This window comes from Scomber scombrus, chromosome 11 (genome assembly GCF_963691925.1).
Source record: "Scomber scombrus chromosome 11, fScoSco1.1, whole genome shotgun sequence".
NCBI lineage: Eukaryota > Metazoa > Chordata > Actinopteri > Scombriformes > Scombridae > Scomber > Scomber scombrus.
The window spans coordinates 26258121-26281528 of record NC_084980.1 but is presented as its reverse complement, the minus strand read 5'-3'; the positions used below and the strand labels follow the sequence as shown (position 1 = coordinate 26281528).

Here is a 23408-nt window from a genome sequence, read left to right as displayed (position 1 = left end):
CCATAGCCCACTGCTGAAAGCCGTGGAGTAGATATGGAGGAATTCCTGACTCTCTGATGTGATTTCAAGCAGGCTTTGTGGATTCCTTCAGCTGACCCTGCAGCCTTTGACTAAAGGGGTTTTGGTTTTGGAGGTTGGGTAGTGGTGAGAGTCGTCTACTACAACATTTTATTCCCACCACTAAATAGTACACCAATACTGCACCTTGCAAACATTGATTAACTATGATCTAATAATTGCTGCTGTACAACAGTCTATGGAATATATCTACCTATCTATCTATCTATAAACTGCTTAGACTCAAAATGAGCAAGCACAGTCATATATGTGACTGTCAGAGCTGTGTGGCGGTATTCCCAGGAGGAATGATTTAATGGAAATGTCAAGAGCAGCAGTCGCTCCAAGCAAAGGCTGAACCCTCTGATACAATGTGAGCCACTTACCTCAGTGGGGATGAGAGACTTGTTGTCATTCAGCTCCGGTCCCGACCAAAATCTGCCTTTATCAGAACAGAAATGGCATTGTCACTTTTTAATGGGATTACAGGTCTTTCATTGCATATTAATTTGCTTGGAATCAATACGGGCTGCAGTTCTATTTGGGGCCATTTTAAACACTTAGCTGCTTAGCTGGCTTTCCTGCGAAAAGAGTGATGAAGAGCAAGGGGAAAAGGAGATTTAAAATTATACACTGATGCATACTTTCTGAAAGGAAGAGATGAAGTGAGGGAGTCAAAGAGGGAAGGAAGGTCAACTGGATCTCTTGGAAAGGAGATGGTTCATCCCTGGGAGTTTATTCTTAAAGTTTGAACTAAAATGGATCAACTGATGATGAAAGAAGGGAGGAAGGAAGGATTAACGGATGAGTGAAGCCACCGTTGTAAACATCTCTTTATTTTTATACCTCAGTAAACTTAATTCATTATAAACTATCTCAGCAAACAACAGATACAAAGTGCTTGAATGCAACATCTGTAATAAATCATATTCACTTTCTTCAATGTAAATCCACCAGAGCTGGTGTTGAAGCTGCCTGTGGAGTGAAGGAGCTGTCCAAGGTGCTGAAAATGAATGTGAATAGATTACACAAGACAAATAAAAAAACATTTCAGTGTGAGAAAACTGGGAAGCTTTCCACAGCAGTTTGGATCTCTGCAAGGGGTTTGCTACATGTCTTTTGAAGAAATATAATCATTTTGCACCTAAATATACAAATGGTGATGATAAAAGCTGGTTGCTGATTCTACAAGTTAGTAGTTTAGAGTCTGTATGGCACCGACATGGGATACATATACTGAATTGCAGTGGTGACCTTCAGCTGGGCGCGGTTGTTCTTATCGTGCAATCTCCACCAGTTGGCATTACACCACAATTAAAATGCGTGTTCAAAGCGACCTGTCACCGCGGCTGTTTGCCGTGCTGCTTGGCACCCTGTAGTGGAGAGGGTGACATCTATGACTCCTCGCCAAGGGATCCTAGTAGACGCACCTAACTGTAGTTATTCTTTCAGCTCTGCCTTCACAATTCAACGAATAATTACACCATCAACTTCGGTCAGGGGATTTTTTTTTTTCCTTTTTTCCTTTCTTTATTCGCACGCGCACTTCAAATCCCTCACATTCTCAGACGGAAGGTAAGATCCTATTTTTGATTTTGTTTTGCGAAAGCATCGAGTCCTGAAGCGGTATTGTATTGGTATAATCTGTGTGTATGACCTCCGGGTGGTGATCAAGCAAACAATCAACATATTTGTATCATATAGTGTTTGGTTTTGTTTTGTTGTTGTTTTCTAAAGCTTTCCTTTCCTTTCTCTGCAAGTTCGGGTGTATTCTGATGCTGTTGTTCTGTGAATTTCCTCACTGAATATTCGCTTCTGTTAAGTTTCGGTGCTTTTACTCTTCTCATGCATCGCCCTTCCCTTTCTTTCTTGGCACCTGAAAACGTGATCATAAAAACTCACTGAGTTTATTATAAGTCAGATTTGGGCGTTTGATAACATAACACTTGGTGATTTAAGAGTATTGCTAGACTGCATCGTTTTGACAGCTGTGTATTCCACATGACATTATTGCGTTATTTTCCTATATTGCAGCTGTTTGGGGTGTGAGAGAGTCTACTGTGTAAAGCGATGCAGGCTATTGTAGAGTAATTATCGAGCAAGTTTAAATGCAATATTGCACTTTCGCACTACAGAAAAGCATATCTACTTTCAGGACCATGTTGGTGTGGCACTGAGTAAATAATGTATGTTATTGATCCTAAATTTTTTTTTTTAAAAAGAAAGAAAGTGAAATACATTTTGTATTGTAATAATTTTCAGGTAGCACTGCCAGCTAAAGTCACTTGTTGGGTTAAATTATTGAGAGGACTTGCATTAAACACAAAATCTGTCCCAGCAACAAAAAACAAACATCAAACAAAAGCAACAAAAAAAAAGAGATTTTCTGTAAAGGGCTTCCATGTTTTGCACACTAACTCAAATTTACCAGCCGTAAAAAAAAAAAAACAGTTTAAGTTCAAATTCTACCAGCCAGTCAGTATTATCTTTAGGACCCGGCGGAGCGCTCATGTAACTGGACATTGTGGCTCCATTTGAGGGAGATTTGCTTATCTATCTCCTCCTCTCCCGTCCACAACTCGGCTGGGTTGAGAAATCTATCTCACCTAACCAAACGACCTTAGATGTTGCTTTCCATCGGGACGTGTTTTAATACGCATTGATGGACTTTAAGGAATTTAGGAGCACTGTGAATCCCCTCAACTGCTACTTTAAGTATTTGTCGCGCGCCATTCCGATGAGTGCTGCGCCAAGAGCAGAGCTGCGTAAAGTAAAACAGCTTGTGTGGTCACCCGTCGACACTCGGCAGCGTTTGTGCAGGCTGAAAGACAAGATCTGTTTGTGAACGAGTCCCGGTGCGTTATTTGGAGGAAAAGGTTGGTTTTTTGAGACGTAAAAGTTCAAACAAAAGTTGGGACAAATAGAAAACACAGCGCTCTCTATGTGAATGCGCGCCTTTTGCGCGTACATTTATTGATCCATTTTGTGCGAAATTAGAAGAGATTAGAGACAGAAGAATCAGTCAAAAGCTTGTGAAAATCTTTCTGCAACTACTCATGGCTGTAAATAACTTGTTGAATGAACAACTCGTCCCAGAAGCGCATTTTAATGTGAGTATTCTTGTGTTTTTGAGTATTCAGATTGTGCATTTTCCTTTTTGGATTTCGTCACTTGTTTGATGATGACAATCATGACTAAATGGGCAATAATAGGGTAATTACAGTGGGCTGTTTAATGGGCGGGTCGTTAGCAGTAATGTTTGTAAGCAATAATAAACAAAGGACTGATATATAGCTGAACATTGCAGTTCATTTTCATCGCGTTTCACCATTCCTCCTTTTTAAGGAGTTTTTACTGTGTTGAGGAGGATATCTTTGTTTTGGATAGATGGGAGCCCAAATCTGTGTTTACAATTTATCTGAAACTGTTGCTTTTTCAAACAAACACTCGTTATCCTCGGTTGTTTAATAATCGAAATAATGTCACTTTAACCTGTTGCGCAGCAGGTCAGTAAAGTCACATGTAGGTGTGCCTCGCCTCTGCGCAAAATCTGACCCAGACCATAATGGATAAGGTTTATCTTAAACATATAGATTACTACGAGTTTTCTAATGGTTGCTCTCTTTGCATCTTAATTGAAATTTGGTATATGAAGAGCCAAATATTCAATTTTTTGGCACTTTTGCTGTGGTCTCTTTCTGGTCTATTTCTGATTATATAAATGTTACATGTCCTGTATTTTAAAATGCTTGAAACATGCTCTGCATTTTAGTTAGTTGGTCAGGAGAAGAACTTTGAATAATGCATGGCAGCAGATTTCATATGGCTGTGGTGTGGACTGGTTGGCTGTCTGGCTTGGCTCCACACTGAGGGACCTTCATATTGTCACCACATCCTCTTTTTGCAGGAGAGCACAGCAGTTGTATTTGTTGTTAATGGAAGGAGAGGTAATGTGACTCCAATTGGAGAAGTTGAAGGTGCAGCTTTTGGACAGTGATTGCATGCTGTATGTGCTTACAGATCTATTTCAGCTGGTTACTATTCAGAGACAGGGAGAGACAAAGAAGTGAGAGGGGTTGAAGAGAGAAGAGGGAGAATGAGAGATTGAATGAGGGATCCGGAGAGAGAAGGGAACAGATCCAGAGAGAGGGAGAACGAAGGAGAAGAAGACAATCAGAAGACAAATGTGTGCCAGTACAGACATGCTTGTGTTTGCCAGTCGATCCCACTGTGAGTCATATGGAAGGGTTGGTTCTTGGCTCATGCAACATCAGAAGCATTAACCCATTTATTGTTGCACTCATCAGCCAGTCACAAAGCATCAGTCTGCTCAAACTGGCTATGGATCAAAAGTTATTGGTTGGAAGTCAGCAAAATCAATAAACACAACAAGGCGGTATTATGTGTTTATGTGTGCGTGCACAAATCCAAACTCCTGGCCAGGTGTTCGATACAAAAAGGCAAGACGACGTAATAGCACATGTTGTGAGATAAACCGCAGTGGGAGCATCAGTCTACCCTGTTGGTGTTCTTTTCTTTTTGTTTTTTTTTTATTTCAAAATCAATAAATGTCATCTTGCAATCAGTGATGTCAGTGTTTAAGGTGCTGGCAATAATCAGTGTGGAACATGGGGGCAGGGTTGATCTCCTGTATTTCAGCACCTTGGACAGCTCCCATCCACATTGCCCTGTATGGGAGCAAAGAGGCGGTCAGAAAGCCACATAGAGAAAGCAAAGCCACCCTTTAGTGGGATTACTATAAAATGAATGGAATACATCTGCCATGGTTTTTTAAGAGTCTGGCTGGGAGTTTGTAACCAATATAAGCCACGGGGCACGGCTGCCTGCTGACTTTTAAAACACTCTGCCATGCTTGAGCTGCCCAGGGGATGGAATGCAAGCGGACACAAGGGGGTGTTTCAGTGGCTTCAAAAACAAGTGAGAGAAAAGAGACAGAGAGAGAGAGAGAGAGAGAGAGAGAGAGAGAGAGAGAGAGAGAGAGAGAGAGAGAGAGAGAGACAGAGAAGGAGAGGGAGAGAGAGCTGAGGTGGTCACCCTAAGCTCTCTCTCTGTCTCTGTCTCTGTCTCTGTGTCTCTCTGTCTCTCTGTCTCTCTGTCTCTCTGTCTCTCTGTCTCTCTCTCTCTCTCTCTCTCTCTCTCTCTCTCTCTCTCTCTCTCTCTCTCTCTCTCCCTGCATACGGAAAGCTGCTCAAATATTGATGACTTTTAATATAGAATCTGACCTCATATTTTTCTCAGTGAAATTATGACATTCCTGAGTTTCTCCTTGCATTTTGAGTGCCACTGAGTATGTGGTATGCATGTCGGAACATGAGGAAAGCAGGATCCAAGATGAGGATTTTGCTTTGTAGTGAAGTCATCGTTTGTATATGTGATTGTATTTAAGAAATGTTGACATTATAAATAGAGCTTCAATAGTTAGCTGATTAATCGATTAGTTCATTGACAGAGAAATTAACTGCTAAGTATTTTGATAATTGTTTCAGTCATTTATCAGGCAAAAAATGCCCCAAATTCTCTGGACAAGCTTTTTTAAATGAGAACATTTCCTGCTTTTTCATCATACAGTATATGACAGTAAACTGATTGAGTTTTGGACTGACGGTCAGACAAAACAAGACATTTGAACCTTTAGTTATGGGAAATAATAACAGGCATTTTTCACTATTTACTGACAATTCATAGACAAGCTGCAGCCGACAAAATGTAGACAGCTAAAAGGAAGATTATACTATACAGTGGATACCTCTTTTATTGACGTATAATGAATTACCTCTCATACTTATTGTATGCTGAAATAATTTCTTCAGCATAATTGAGATTTTAAACATTTTATATTTATTTCTTTTGCCCCTATGATTTCACCGTAGTAGCGCTGTGGTGTTGAATGGTATCTGTCCGCAGGGGTCCACTGAGCACTTTTGACATCTTTCTTTCATCTGTATAGATTTCATTACTCCAGGTGTCTGTGAATTAAATCCAATATTCCTTTGGTTAGCTCCATTTGCTGTCACTTATTAGCTTTCAGTGTTCCCTATTAAATAAAAATAAGATAAGCGACCTCCACTACCCTGCTGCTGGTACCTAATTTGACTGTCTTTATAATGAAAGTCAACCTGGGTATTATCTAGGTGTGAGCATGTGTGTGTGTGTGTGTGTGTGTGTGTGTGTGTGTGTGTGTGTGTGTGTGTGTGTGTGTGTGTGTGTGTGTGTGAGACGAGAGTGGTCCATCCCATGACGCATCTCTGATCAGGGACTGACATTTATTTATGAAATTTGATACATGCATCCCTGTGAAAGGAATGGCTTATTCATCACTCGGAGCTCCAGCCGTGTTATCAAATTTGTAATTGGCCTCTTCTGAAGAATCTTGTTGATTGACATGAGCACATTTAAAAAGCCAAAATTCTTCCCCTGTCCATTTTTTTCCCTCCTTTAGGTTCTTCTTCTCCCACTAGAGGTCTGTCAAATGAAGCCTGCCATCCATACCTCTTGACGTGGCTCACTTTGAAGGGTCTTTCGAGTCTGAATTGCAGTGCAGATGATTTCTCTGGCTCAGACGAACACCTTTCATTACAGTCACAATGTATTCATGCCTGTAGTCATTTTGTTAAAGGGGTATTAGGTTGGGATACGGAACACAGTAATTGCTTTGGATGTAGTCAAAACTGTTTCAAATTGGCACAATTTTCAGTCCAAGACAAGTTGACCAAGTTAAAATATTGAATCCTCCTTAAGTCGGCAGGGAGCACACAAACCAGTCTGCATGTGTGCTTACACAGAGACATAGCGGCTCTTTAGGATCGGCTTCTGCTTTCCTAATTTGATCTAAGTCTTTGTACTTTCATATGATAAACCTTTTTTGTGAAATTCACCTCATTAATTAATTTGATTTGACTTGATAACCTTTTGATAAACGCTATAGCTATTTCACACACGCCACAAAGTAGCGCTCTGCTCTGAACATAAAAGACTCTCTCCACATGCTTTAAACCTCAGGTTATTCAGCATTTTTTATTTCAACAGTGGCTGTCACTCGGGGGTGGCTGTAGCCTGAAGGGGAAAGAATAAAGCTGCTGACCGGAAAGTTACTGGTTCAACTGTATGTACACCAGCTGGGGGAATCTGCGTGGGGAAATGTTATTGTTTTGATTGTCCAAAGCTTATATGTTGAGTTGTCTTCATAATATAGAGATTTTTGTTTTGGTGAGATTCATCAGTGATGATTGGCAGCTAAGACACTGTATCCATCATAATAGGACATTTCTGCCATGTAAATGAATGTTATGAAACAACCCTCAAGTGTTGCTATAGTACTCTTAAGCAACGCATTTAACATGCAGGTTTTTTAGTGGATGTGCTTTGTAACTATGATGGTCGCACCAGGCTTTTTTCACTTCTGAATCTGCATTACAATAATGTGTTGTGACAGTGTATACTTGTCAGCGCCTCAAAAAAAAAAAAAAAAAAAAGAAGATTTACTGTACATCTTTGCTGTACATGATTTTTAAAACCATGCCCTAAACAGGCAATGGTTAAATTGAAATGTGAGTACATTTTTCTGAACAGCTACACCCGGGAAGATAGACTTCTTTTCACTAAGGCAAAACCTCAGGCAATGTGAGCACACTGACAGGCCACAGTAACTTAATTCGTGTTTACAGTGTCATTACTCCGTTGGAGGCAGTCGTATATAGCTGCTCCATTTTATTTTCCCCGCTACCGCACACACACTTTTTACCTGAGACATCGAGATCGTGTGGGTCTCCACTGACTGCTGCCAGGCACTATTACCTGACGAGTTAGGCCATCTGACTGATGGCTTGTGATAGCTCTGAGAAATGTGCAATCCCTCAAATAGACCATTTCTCTCTCCCAATTTTACTTTAATATTTCCCAAATGCCCTTGAAGGTATTGGGACAAACACGACTCCACATTCGGCTACAAAGAATCAGGAGTCGGAAAAAGCAATAATTTAAATGCAGTGACTTGACACATGGAAATAAGACCTTTTGTATGAAAATCGAATGGAGAATGGGCTTTGCAGAACAAGCTCGATTTGACTACAATGATTTTTGCAAGGTTATTATTGAGGGACACATACAAACAGTGAAAGGCTGACTATTGTGTTTGTTTGTGTGGTAGCAGGTAGTGAGACTCACCTCTTATCCACTTCAGTGCCCTTAAACCATGTTCAGTCGTTGTTAATATTTTAATACTGCATTTAACATGTTTGTGTGTAAATATTTTGGCATTTTCACTTAACTGTCTTTTTCTTCTGTCTTTTAGGATGCTGCCTGCAGCAAAACCACAATTAACAGGAGATCAAACTAAGACATCTGACAGCCACTGACTTGCAAGAGTCCTCTCTGCACATCACATCTGACCGTTAGTTGACCCCTTCATCAACACACACTTGTTGACACACCTCATCAGCCAAGCAGAGCTGGCAGTAATCGAAGAGAAAATAACTGAATGGAGGCTAAACTTCGCCTGAAGCTGCTAACAGAAAAGTAGCAACATGCTGCCACAGTTCCCAAATGCACCATTGCACCATTCACAGCTGCAGTTGATTTAGAACAATCTCAGCAATATTGTCATTCCTGTGACGGAGCAGCAGCTTTAAAGACAAAGGAAGGAACAATTCCACAGCAGCAGCCACACAGAACAAGATCAACAATGCTTTGGGCCATATTGTTCACTCTGCAAGCTGTTTGCAACAGCGTGGCACATGCCGTGCAACATTACCCGGCTTGGGGACACTATGACGTGTGCAAGTCCCAGATCTATACAGAGGAGGGTGTGGCATGGGACTACATGGCCTGTCAGCCAGAAGCCACTGACATGACAAAGTACCTGCGAGTGGCCCTTGACCCCCCGAATATCACGTGTGGAGATCCGCCAGAAACGTACTGCGCTTTGGTGAGTCGTAACCTCAGCTGTCCCCTGATGGAGACAAATGAGGCTGTAGGCTGGATCACACAGCATACTGGGTCAGGGATAGAGAGCGGCAACACACCGCTGCTGCAGCAGAGATTAATGTACACAAAGACCCGGTGTGCATTAGGGTACAAGTGCTTACATGCAGTAGCACACACACAAGGAGACACACATCAATATTCACATGCATCTTAGAGATACAGGTGTGACAGCACATGTGCCCTTAAGCACACACACACTGAAACTAATACCACATAAGGACCCACTGGCATGCATGATAATGGTAAAAGCATTCATGGAGACATATATGTCAAGATATACTGTGTGTGCAGAGTCAAATAAATTGTGGTATTTTTCCCCACAGTACTGATGTATTTCTTTGTCAAAAATATATTACAAATATATATATACATTCCTTTGAAGCCCAGGAAGGGAAAATATTTTAAAAAGTGGGAAAAAAATGCAGACTTTTCTGTCCTTTTTGTATTCCCCTGCAAAAACTTTTCACATTCCAGTTAGATTTCAGTGTTCTCTCACAATTGAAGAAATTTTAATTTATTTTCCTCTATATATATATAGTTTCCAAAGTCCAAACACACACACAGAGACACAGACACACATACGTATAGCACAGATGTATATATGACTTTAAAATCACACTCAAACCACACACACGGCGGAAGGATCATCATTAACAATGACAGGGAAATTGTACTGGTGCAGTCATTATGCACTGTATGCTCATTGCAGTGTTCAATGTCATGTTTCATTGGCCCTTATCCGCCATTATCAACAGTTCAACCCTAGGTTGCATTTGTTTGGAATCACACTCAAAGTGAGCAGCAAGAGCCCATAGGCTTTAAAGTGCTTCATTAGAAGTCGTGTGCATGCCCGCGGAGAGCTCCAGCAAGTAAATATTTACCAATTAAAACGGGCATCTTTAAAAGCAGGGTTTTTATTCTTGCGACTCCAGATGGCATCGAGACATTTAATGCCACTGTAGGATGAAAAAGGAGCCGGTCTCCAGTCATGTGTGACGTTCTGTGAAGCTTTATATCACAACAAACTGTATAACCTTTATCAGCCTAGAAGACTATACTAAATATGCAACGTTAAGATGAAACAAGGAGCATCATGAACATGCAGAGTGAACATGGTTGGACTGATGCTGCTACTCTCCTTGTTGATAGTTAAAGGTGCCTAATTGGTGTTGTCATATTTCCCTTTTTGTTTAGTTGGAGATAAAGATTCATATATAGCATATTGAAAACACAGTGGCTTAATTATTTTCAAATTGAATCACCTGTTACTTACCTACATATTTCATATACTTCTTTTGGGGATAATTACTCACAGTATGCTGAATTTATTGTTACACTTTCATGCATATGCATTTTTTCTTTCATAAGCTGGTCACTTATTGAATAATGCATGCTTGCTCATTGCTTGTGGTTATAACTGCACTGGCTATTTAGCAGTTTTGCTTGATATTTGTTGAATTTATAAAGTACAGACAATTCTGATGATACTTAGTTCTGTCTACTTTTATAACTACCAGCAGAGCGAGTCTAAGAAATGGCTCTCTTCTGTTGTACTGAATATTAGTCGGTGGGGAGGGCACCCTGATTATTCCAGCACTGTGGTAATGTTACCAGCAGAAACAGTTGATACTGCACACCCAGTTAGATGCTGCAACCCTTTTCAGCACCTGAGCTTTCCTCTTTGTTTCCGTCTGAATAAGAAAATAATATTTGGCAAGAGTCACATATTCATGTATACTATATGATGAGATCTACAGGGCCAAAATTAATGCAATAAAATGCTTATTTCATAAATTATTTAAACTTATTTTCCTTTAGCTCCTCAAATGTTATAAGTCAGTCTGAAATGTTATAGATACAAATGTTATGTTCAGACACTGATTAAGTACAAGAATTATTCAAATATCAAATTTGTTTGGTTACTTTAAAATGTATTTATTAGTAATTACCTGTTTAAACATGTAGTCAGTAATCCAAGTATCACATGTTAAAGTGATGTAACTTTATTATTTTGCATTACTTTTGTATTACCTCAATACCAAATATGACTTACTTTAGTGTATTCTATAAAACAACAGAACAATGTGCGCTTAGAAAAGAAAATGGGGAAACCAAGATTTTTAGCATCAAAAATGTGTCCTCTGCTCAGCGTAGATTTAAAGAAAAATGTCTCATCCCTATAGATCTATAAGTAAAGTGCACAACACATGATGTGCATTACAGAGAACATTCTCATGGAAAGCCTCTGAAGAAACCTCACTTGGCCCTCTGGCTGTGTGAAGCTATCACACAGGCATACTGTATGTGGCAGCGACCCCCACCCTAGAGGGTATTAATGCCCACTCTATGGAGAGCTTTGTAGTCCTCCTCAGCTCTTCTCAGAGAAATGGCAGCGGCAGACATATGTGCAACGCCATCATGTGCTTCGCCATGTCCTTTTATTCAATGATACATCTGAGTGTTCTCTTCCACTCTGATTCAGTGCTGAATGTGCTCGGCGACCAGCGACACACTGTCAGCTCTGGGCACGTTACGCACACACAGTCATCTCGGTGAAGAGCCATTACATGTGCTACAAGCTGTCATATACTAAAGCTCTCGTTTAACTTATTTGTACGAGTCTCCGGGACTGCCAAAGTGCGTAACGGCCGCTCCCTGCCTACTCTCCCAACATAAATTCACTGTATGTGTTAAAGTGTGTGTATGTGCACGCGCCATGTGGTATCATCTTCTACTCACACCATCGTGGTTCAGTAAGTTATTTTGCTCTCTCGTCCCTGCTCTGCTAACATTTGGGACTACAGTGCATAGTAATATATCATTCTTTATTTTAAAATGTATTTTAACATTGTTATCCTGCTAATTATCACCATTTTTACTAAATGTATTGGTAATCTAACCATATACATTATTTATGTTATTTTAAAGGAATACAGTTGCCTAATCACATAATGCTGCTCCATGTATTCCTAGGCTAATTCCAAAAATGTAATAAGTGAACAATTTGAGTTTCAGACTTTCAGACTTTGAAGCAATCACTGCAGGTTTAAGAGGTATAAATAATATTGAAACAGGACTTAAGGGATTCTGTTAACCTAATGGGTAGATAATGACACTTACAGTCCCCCCCCCACCCACTCCCACTCCCCCCACCCCAACACATAAACAACCAAGTTATATGGTGTGTTGGCTAAAAGGTTTTATGATGGTCCTTTCAGACATGTAACTGCCAAGATGTCAATCACCTATGACATGAAATTGAGGTCATCATCATCATCCAGATGATCACAAACAAAGTCTTCTCCTGCACTCGCTTAAACAGCTGTTCTGTGTTTGATCTGTTTACATTCCTCATGGCACATAGGCAGAGTGACATAGGTGACCTTATCCACCGGTGCTTCCTGAGAGTTCATTGGAGATGACAGGAGCATGCAAATGAGCTCTTTAAGCCAATCACGGAAGTTGCATGCAGTTGTGATCCAGCTCTAATCGGTTTCCCCAGGAGTTGGTTTGCTTCATAGTTGATGGTCAAACAATGCTGGATGGCTTGTCTGGCCTCCCTTTTCTCTGCCTTGTGTTTATGATATGCATCGCTGTCGCTCAAGGATGTTTTTTTCGTCCATTCTAAGCTATATTGAAAATAGTTATGACAGTCTCTGAACACATGAAAAGGGCATTAATCATTCAAGGGAGTTGATCTTTTGCAACCTTAGATTTAAAAACATTTTCTTTCGGGTTGAAATGGCAAAGATATGCTTTTGGTGTTGATTCTAATTTCAGGTCTGCTTTCCTCTGGATGTTTAGGACAAGTAATAAAGAGAGTCCAGGATAAACAGTGTCTAGGACAGGTGTTCTGCATCAGGGAGTTAGCCCTGTTTTTATTTTTAGCTGCAGACCTTCAGGGGTTCTTCAAAATGTGTTGGTATTAAGGCTGTTGTCCTGTGGTGCACTGTGGCACTGTCACTCACTATCACTCAACGCCGGTTAAGGGTCTTGCCTACAATATAAGAAGCAGTGGGCAAGCTAAAACAGGTTTATTGTGGTTTTTTTAATTAGATTGTAGAATAGCACATTTGAAATACATACACTATAATTAAATAATGCAGTTACAAGGTTGTTAAGCTTGTTAATTGACAACTTGCTATTCTTGCTATTACCGTTTCCAAATTTGTAGCTTATTAGTTGTGCTTCCTGTTGTAATTAATGGAAAAGGGCAATTTTTGATAGTCAGCACTTTTCATAGATTAATACAAATTATCCAATTAGACACATTTGAGTGGTCATAGGCGGGATAATTATGACACCATTGCACCACATGGGCCTAATGAACAATAGCTGTTAATGCAGAGGAAGGCCTGCTGAAAGACATCTGCGTCTAGAAGCTCTCATAATCATTTTAGATATGGTTAACAGACATGAGAGTGTTTTAATTACAGCACTTATCTGCCTCTCTTAAGTCCAAATCAAGTTGGCTTTGGTGGATTTAATGGTAATTCATAAAAGTGGCAGGCCATTACTTTAACTTCATTGACAGAGGAGGCATATATTTCATGCAATTCAGAGTTAAAGCGAATCATTTGTGGATGCCAAGTAATAAGCATGGACGTGTTTATTCCACAAAACAGAAGTAAACATTTGGCAGATGGCTGCCACAACATCTTAAAATTTTCACAATCTGAGTATGCTGAGTAAATAAAATCTGTTTTGTTAAGCAGACCACCGTGTCAAGCATTTCTCACTGTGACTACAATGGTGGAGTGTTTGTTTTAGTACCTCACTGATTAGAGAAACTACATTTTCAAGCGTTGGTAGTTTCAAATGTGGCAGGGAAAATCTTGGTGGAGGAAGCTAAGAGACACACGCTCATCTCCCTCAAAATCTACAGTGATCTGGCAGATCTGGTAAATAAATGAGCTTTGAGTATCACAGTATCTGCATCCATACTGATTCAGATATGGCAACTGTATAAACATTTGAGAGACTGATTCAGTGATGGAGATTATTCCAACCACTCCGAGTCTAACTGGTTAAATTCTTGTAATTCCTCTGAATTTTATTCAGTTCTCTCAGAATGGATGAAAGAGTCGTGGCTGACAGTTCACCACACAGTGAACATGAGAGCTCCCACTAAGCTGCTCGGAGACTGTCATGTTATTGACAGTCAATGCTGCAGACTTACTGTATCTTTGATGGCAATGACAGGAGTCATTGAAAACTTTGAATCTATGTCTTACATGCCCACAAGAACTGATGTAATAGAGTTTGGAAAGAGAGATAATTAACAGAGTAGAGAAGGGGAAGGAACCTTTGTTAAACAGGTTGTGAGGTCACGGTCAACAATAGTGACTCTACCCCATCTCTTACAAAATGCATTTATTATTTGCTCTTCCAAATCTATGCAGGAAACATAATTGCTGCCTTGGATTATGTATCATGGCAACGTTTCCTCCAGTCTCGGAAAGAGGATTCCAGGAAGTGTGAGTGGAGAATGCATCCCACCTGTTATTAGTTATGGGCTACTTAAACACTTGGTAAAGGTAAGGGAAAGGTCATGGTTTGGGGTATTACTATTATTAAATACTGAAAATGTCAACGAGTACTACCTCTTGCATCAAGGCAGCACTTACTTTTTTTTTTAAACAAACAAGACCATGATTCCCTTAACTTTAAAGCTGTATGAATAAATATGAATTTATGATTAATAGGAAAGAAAAAACTATGGAATAAATATAACTTATTTCAGTTTTATAGCCCACAAATGTATTGTTTTTGTTCACTCTACCTGCCTAGCACCAAACTGCAGTGAGACAAAGTTAATGACAAGCTAGTCGAGTACTTAGCAGCTAAAGAGCCAGATATTTCCCTCAAGAGTTATCGGAGACTAAAATAGAGCTAATCGCGTAGCCAGAGGCATTACTCGAAATAAATCCTAACGTTGCTGCATGTCTGCTGGATGCATACTTCCAATATCAACTTCATAAGGTAATAAGTTCTAAATGTTGTGTTTACAGTTTGTTTTGCTGACCCAGATAATGCAGATTTAACCAAATGCTTCAAGTTGCCTACACATAAACATAAAAAAGTGAATCATGCTTTTCCAGGAGCATATTCTTACAGTAACTAGATGCCATCAAAATAAACATTTTCTCCTGTGTTGATAAAAAAAAAATGCAAAATGTGGGTGGTATAAATTGACTAAATGCATTTGCTATTGCAAGTACTTTAGTTGCATTAGAACATATGTTTAGGAGACAGAGTTAAGAGCCTTGATTAGACAAATAGTTAAGATTGATCATGACTTCATCCTACTGGGCAAATTACTTACAACCTATTGGCTCAAAAGAAGAAGGCAATCTACCAACCGGTTTGAACATCAGCACAGGTTACGGTTACTGTCTGTCTGTAGTTTCTGAAATAACAACGCAGTTCAAAGGTCACACCAGAACCTGTCAATGCCGTTCTTTGATCCCTGTACCCTTCCTTCAAGGAGGGAAAATTCACTCATCCATATATTTGTTTGGAGACAAGGAACAGTTGGAGTGTTTAGCTTTCTGTCACCCCGGTGCCCTTGACTCTGTTCTGAACTGGCCCTGCCCAGCACATCATCACCGCACCACTGCGTACCAAGACACCGAGATGACATGCAACATGTCCCCTGACTCCAAGAGAGGGAGGGGGGGGGTATCATCATTTATTCTTTAACTCGCCTGCCACCTCTTTTGTCTCCTCGCTTTTTAATTTCCCTGTCCCTTGTTTTCTGTCAGCTTATGATGCATAATATCCATGCTCGGTTTGAACATGTGGAGGTTGGATGCTTCATACGAGGCGAGCACTTGACAGATAGAGATATGTCGGCGTTATTCCCTGGGATCTGTGACAGGTTAATTCTTACAGGGTTGTAAATACAAAGACAGATGAATTATGCATGGAGATAGAAAAGAAAGTGATGGGCTTTGTGGTTAGACTAGACAGAGTCTTTCTGGACAGCTTAACATTTGAATGTTTGCGGTCTGAAAAAGCGCTCACGTAGCTATATGCATAATGCTTCATTCTTTTTAATTCTTTTTTTTTTTTTTTTTGGAAAGCAGACATAATACTTGAAAAGCCTATTTGGATTATTTGTGCGTGGGTGTATGCAGGGCTGTTGCTTTCTCAGCACAAAAGATAATAATTGCAGTTTTCCTATTGTTCCCCACAACCTCAAATTAACCCTCCTGTTGTCCTCGAGTCAAGGAAGGAAGGATGGGAGGGAGGAAGGAAGGATGGAAGGAAGGAAAGGAGGAAAAAGGAAGGAAAGGAGGGAGGGAAGAAGGAAGGAAAGGAGGGAGGAAGGATGGAAGGAAGGAAGGAAGGGAGGAAGAAGGAAGGAAGGATGGGAGGGAGGAAGGAAGGATGGAAGGAAGGAAGGGAGGAAAAAGGAAGGAAGCAGGAGGGAAGAAGGAAGGAAAGGAGGGAGGAAGGATGGAAGGAAGGAAGGGAGGAAGAAGGGAGGAAGGGAGGGAGGGAGGGAGGAAGGAAGGAGGGAAGGAAAGAAGGAAGGAAAGGAGGGAGGAAGGAAAGGAGGAAAGGAGGAAGGAGGGAGGGAGGGAGGGATGGAAAAAGGAAAAGAGAAAGTGAGTAAAGAAGGACAGAGGAAAGAAGGAAGGGAGGAACAGACGGGGTCAATTTGACCCGGGAGGACGACACAAAGGTTAAAGGAGCATCAGACTGTCTCTCACTATTACAAATGTCTGATATACGTATACATTTGCTCGCCACCTGGAAGCAAGTTGCTTGGCACGGCAGACTGTCAGACATTGATGTTCTTTGATACTCTGTTTGCCCACCGTGTTTGGTTCAGTATAATGAAGTGAAAAATGTGTGTTTTTCCCTCAACACAGCTGCGGTCAAGACGCATTCAATTCAAGTGAATTGGGATGCAGATTTAGAATAGAGCACTTTGCTTTATTATTATTTCATGGTCAGCGATTTTTTAAACCCACAGAACCTGGCAAGCCTTCCGTGTCCAGATATGAAAGGATGATTTATGGGAAAATGTGTAACTAATACACAAAACATCTGCAATACTTCCATTTTACTGTCATGTCTCATTGCCTCTTATTTATATATTTATTTATATTTTAGAAAAACATATTTTAAAGATTATGAGTATAGGTATGAATGTGTATGTGGTCATGAGTATGGGTGAGATGTGTTTGGGCTTGTGTGTGTGTGTGTGTGTGTGTGTGTGTGTGTGTGTGTGTGTGTGTGTGTGTGTGTGTGTGTGTGTGTGTGTGTGTGTGTGTGTGTGTGTGTGTACTAGTGTTATGTGTATTTCTTATGCTGCAATTGTACTGCTCAAATTGAGTTTCATTGTATCCTTGAAATGACAATAAAGACCTATTCTATTCTATTCTATGATATCTGAGGTTGAGGTTTAAAGTCCCTGGCCTCAACAATAGCAGTTATTGACAAAACAACTCTAGGTCTGTTTAGTGGGTATTTTGTGTTTAGCAGATGGGGTCAGTGGTCATGGATGAAAATCCATTTTTTTATTGGTGCACTAAGTACTTCTCAGTGGTAATCTTGCATGTTTTTTTTTTGTTTGTTTGTTTTCTGAATCATAAGGTTAATAGGTTAAGCATGTTGCACAGATTCTGCATTTTGGTGGTTTCATACTTCATGAGGGGTATGTGAAAATTGTGAATTTATAAAAAAAAAAAAACAAGCTATCCTCAGCTCCTTCAGTTCGTGTTTTGAAGTGTCCTTGGATAAAATACCCCAAAATAAGCCCAAATTGTATGAGTGGGTGTTTGAATGGGAAAGCATAGAAACACTGTGGGGCGCTTTGGATAGGAAGCGCTCCTGATGAGCAGGTTGGCACCTTGCATGGCAGCCTCTGGCATCAGTGTATGAATGTGTGTGTAAATGGGTGAGTGTTGGCATGTATTGTAAAGCGCTTTGAGCGGGTAAATGAGACTAGAAAGGAACTATGAAAATGCAGTTCATTTAGCATTTATTGTCAATAAACAAAACACAGTGTGTTCACTGTACTAACCCACATGGTCTGTGATTGCTTTACATCTAACTTAGATCAAAGATTTTTTATTTATGAGTTGATCTTTTTTTGTCTGATACATTTTTACATTAAAAAATCTGCCTATAGTTCCTAGTTGACATTTGAAGTGAGCAAACTGAAAATAAACTTCCCTACTTCTCATCTCTTTTCCAAATCTACATCAACAAACTTTACATAAGATATTAAATCTTCTTTGTTCCCTCTAGGTTTGAATTTTTTAAAGTACGGTGATAAAGATGAATCTCGTTAGCATTCCCTGGGACATGCTAGAGGAGCTAAATTGCAGGAGATAAGATGGTATTTATCATTCAAAGGAAAAGATTCAAAGGAAATCCTCTTACCACATGATGTGACTCAGCTTCCTTTCTTCTTGTGGTTCAGCCACATTTAACTAATTTGCTGCAGACCCACATGCCAACGCATTTTTGCCGCTTGCCTGGAAAAGGCATAATACAAGCATGAATGTTGCATTGTTGAATCACTGTTTGTCTTACACCTCAGTGCACAGGAAACAATTTGTTATTTCACTATGTGTGTGGTGCCTGTCAATAGCAATTCTTAGACAGTGACAGCTATTCACAGCTTTAAATACGTTTTTTACAGTGATGACGTTGCAGTGACCCATGGGACACATATCCTCTTTCAGAAAGCTTCCTGTGCTACTCATTTTGTCCATCTCACTTATTCTACTTTTTCAATAAAGAAATAAGAGGACAACCGGCCTGTCTACACAGTCATTTTAAAAATAAAAGGGATTCCTTGACCATCAAATTGAATTCTCTCACTTTCACTTCCTTTAATGCTTCTACATCTATTGAGCATGCTGTTATGCTTGACAAGCTGAATGGGATTCTTGTAAAAGATATAGTAATTGAATTACTCAAAAGCTATTTGGCAGACCAAGTCTTTGTTGCTGCCCAAAAAAAAAAAACCTCATCTTGGCTCACCAATCTGCCAAAGGAAGTGCATGTGCGTGTGAAGGACTTCCCATTCTTTAAGACACCGTGAATAATTTTTGCCAGACTGAAGAGTGTCAAGCAATCAAGCAAGGCTCTCATGGGAGGGGAACACTTTGAAAGCTTTAAAAGTCAAAAGTCTGCAGTAGTGGGAATACAGCTGTAGCCATTCACATTGACTTATTTAGCATGATAACACAGAAGATGATCTCTTCTTCTATGTTATGTAACAAGAAAGAGATCATCTGACCCCCTACAAGAGTTGTAATAAGAGTATCAGTTTCCTTTGTTATGCAATAAAATCTCAGACTCCTGAAATAGAAAGAAAATTATTTTTTTATACATCTGTTCTTTAGCCAAACACGATGAACACATGTAGTCTAGTATGATTAACAGTGTTCTTTATTTAAATACAAATACTTCAAAATATTCTTAAGTATAGGCATATTTTCTTTTTTTCCTAGAGTTGATATCCCATTCATTCATGTCTGTATGTCAAGTATAGAAGTGAAATGAGGACGTGGTTAGCTTAGCTTAGCATGACGACTAGAAGGACAAGGAAACAACTAGCCTGGCCTTCTCCAGGGTTTAAAAATCCACCCAAAATCACCTTTAAAGCCGCCTTATCATATAAAGATACATTGACTGAACTTGAATAGAAATGTAAAACAACATTTGGCTTTATTGCAGACTATAGGGATGTCAATGAATATTCTAAATTCAATTATGTATGGGGGGAAAAATTCATCACTAGCACAGCTGTGTGGGCCGTCGCATTAAATGCACTGGATGACGGAAAGGAGTCACACATTACTACTTTCATTGACTGAAAATGAAATATAGATCAAGCTGAAACGAGTGAATAATTCAACAACAAGTATGTGGTAATGATGGCAGAGAGTTCACGACTCAACTCGGCCGCAGAGAGAGTGACTTGCACTTGGAGCAATCTCAAAAGCTAAGAAATACTTCTGATTTTGGGAACCAGTATGAACATTACCTAACCTACCTGTAACCTACCTGTATAAAAATCAGGCTATCGAGTAAAATATCAATTATGAATAATTTGTTTTATGGTATAAGACAGAGATTTGATTTGCTTCTTTTGTAAAGTGTTAGTATGTAGATGTTGAAATAAATATATCTATACTTATTATGGCTCTTGTATTGCTTCACCCTCTTGAAGAAGGAATAATCAAATGTGATTTATGGCCAATTTTAACAGCCCTAAAGTTATTTGTAGGTGTAACCCGATTTATTTCCATTGCACAGAGCTGTTTCGTTCCATCGACTTTGCATTGTGTTACCACCCAAATCTCAAAGAAGTCAAAATGCCGGTTGGGTTTTTAGAAAAGGTCAAGCATCACAGGACAGAGGTTTATGTTTTTTTGTATTCATTTTTATCTTTTATTGATATAAAAAAAAGTCATGCACTGAGCGGAAGGGGCCGAGACCTGAGAGAGAGAAATAGTGGCGAAATGACAGGCAACTGTTGCGACCCACCTCCCCTTAGGAAACCCAGCCATCATGTTGTCAGGCCATATCGATCTCTGAGAAGGAGTGAAAGAGACTGTGCTGTAGAGAGAGAAAGAGAGAGAGAGAGAGAGAGAGAGAGAGAGAGAGAGAAGGAGAGAGTAAGTATAGAGGGGAAGAGCATTGGTTTCCAAAAATGGCTTGGTGATTTTATCATGCTCCGTGAAAGGGTGACATTTCAGTAATGCTTTATTCCTCACTTTGGCATTTCAAATTAATAAAAGCCTCTAATAACTATGCAGATTGAAAAGATGGAGGATGAGTTGAAACACTATGAGCTAACACACTGATGAACAATGCAGCAATTTCACTCTCGCTCTCCCTCGTTCTTTGTTTCGCTCTCTCAATTTCATCCTAGTTTTCTATCAATTTCTTTGCAATGACCCCTGCATCTCATTGGATGAGAACTGAGTCCGTGTCCTCTGATTTTCTTCTCAATGAGAGTGCACTCAGAATTCCTCTGTGGCAGATTTTAATGGGTTTTAAAGCTGCTTATATGAAACCACCAACAGTCAAAATCAATGTAATGCAATGATTCTATTTCTTTTTATTGTGTTTTAGTGTATTGTTAGGATGGAGGGGATTCGGAGGGTAATAACTGGATTACATTTTCATTTTCATTAGGTTTTTTTCAGACTGCCTAATGGGAGTGAAACAGAGCTGATCATTTGAGTTTCAAACAAATCTGGGTTACTTTACAAATTGTGACGATATAATAGAAAAACATCAAACTTTGTTATTTCAGTGAAATTGTCACAATAAGCCAATTTGGTCATGGGGTTGAAGTAAATCCATGTTGTGCTTTTGTAGAGAGTTCAGCTTTATTAGAAATGGACACATGATTTTTTACACTGCTCGCCAATTTCAAACCAACTTGACAGTGCTGATCTTGTGTTGAACACCTACATTAGTCACATAGTAAAAAAAAAAAGCAGCACATCAGCAGATTACAGCCACCGTGAAGCTATATCTTTTACGCCTCTGTTTTAATAGCTCTCACGGCCCCAATACACAACCACTGTGTCACGCTATATAAGAATACTGTGTGCAGAAAATAGGCTTAAAGGCTAAAAAAGACACTTTGGGTTGGGGTTTAAAATAGAAGCATATCTGTTCCATCAGACCTGCATGAGACGGACGACACAAAAAACACACAGTTCAAACGTAGAACTGTGTAGACGTGGTGTGAGGGAACAAAGAGAGGCACAACCAGGAAGTAGTCACTGTGTCGCCAAGAGGATGAAAAAATTAATGTCACTTAACCTTTGTGTCGTCCTCCCGGGTCAAATTGACCCCGTCTGTTTTGACTGTTCCTCCCTTCCTTCTTTCCTTTCCTCCCTCCATTCCCTCCTTCCTCCCTCCTTTCCTTCCTTCCCTCCGTCTGTCCTTCCTCCCTCCCTCCTTTCTTCCTTCCTTCCTTCTGTCCTTCCTTACTCCCTCCCTTCTTCCCTTCTTCCTTCCTTCCTTCCTTCCTTCTTTCCTCCCTCCCTCCTTTCTTCCTCCCTTCTTTCTTTCCTCTGTCCTTCTTTCCTTCCGCCCTCCCTTCCTCTTTTCCTTTCTCCCTCCCTCTCTCCTTCCTTCTTTCCTCCCTCCCTCCTACCTTCCTTACTTCCTTCTTTCCTCAATCCTTCCTTCCTCCCTTCCTTCTTTCTTTTCCTCCCTTTCTTCCTCCCTCCTTTCCTTCCTTCCTTCCTTCTTCCTCCTTTCCTTGACTCGAGGACAACAGGAGGGTTAATTAAGCCAATATACTACTGATATTACATGTTTACGTATTCAAATTTGCTACTATAAAAAACAAACAATCTATGTAAACAGTAAGATTTAGAAATGTAAATTTTCCCCTCTGCAGATATTTTCTATTTTTTTCTCACCAAAGATATTGTTAATTTAGTTGGGCAGTCTGTACATACGCACTTATACAATTTTTACGTTACCATATAAACTCCTGTTTAGGTGGTTTAAAGTAGCATATTCAAACTATATATGCTGTGTTAGTGTAATGTTTGAAATCTATGGGGATGTTAGACACAATACACAAAACTGTGCAGTATAATCACATCAAAACCTTCACAGATTATATATTTCAGTGCTGATGTGTCTTGTGAGACCATCTCTAAATAAACCATCTCTCCTCTCTGAATGATGTGTGTAAATATTTTTAGCGCAGCTGAAGCCACCGAGACTGAAACCTACAAACCTGACATTGTTAGTGTCATGCTCTATCGCTACAGGATCAAAAGAGATGTCTTTTAGATTCCTCTGATGTGTTTATTTTACCCACAAATATCTGCCTGTGTTAAGTATTCTGTCTAAAGTATCCTGACAAGAGAGATATCAAATTTTACCACACAAGCAGGCGGTGTTTTATCTAGTGGGTGCTTGTGAATACAAAGTGCTGCAAAGAGAGAGAGAGAGAGAGAGGGAGAGAGAGAGAGAGATCTAGCAAATAGAATTAAACATCCTCTCATTATAGCAATGTTAAAGCTTTTTATTGAATCCTGACATCAGAGGGAATCTAATCCCACACACAACCTGGCTCACACACATAGAAACATGCAGGCACACACTGATACACAGGAATATACCGTATACAGGTATGCACTAATACAGACAAACATACAAATACACACAAACATGAGCATGTGTGTACATATGCTCAGAAAGCACTTTGATTCAGTCCTCCATCCATAAACACACACAAGCACACACACACACACACACATATATATAAAGCCCACCACCACCAAAACCACTTCCACCACCCTGTGATAATAAGGCGGTGTTAAATTTACCCCAGTGGG

General features: G+C 39.9%; 1 protein-coding gene across 1 annotated transcript in view; it reads left to right on the top strand.

The window, feature by feature from the left end:
- Window positions 1-4319: 4319 nt before the first annotated feature.
- Window positions 4320-23408, top strand: part of LOC133990878 (netrin-G1-like) — a 60317-nt gene continuing 41228 nt past the window's right edge. Inside the window, exons 1-2 of the mRNA XM_062429293.1 lie at window positions 4320-4333; window positions 8746-9001. Coding sequence (XP_062285277.1) covers window positions 4320-4333; window positions 8746-9001 — 270 coding nt within the window. The remainder of the gene's footprint in view (window positions 4334-8745; window positions 9002-23408) is intronic.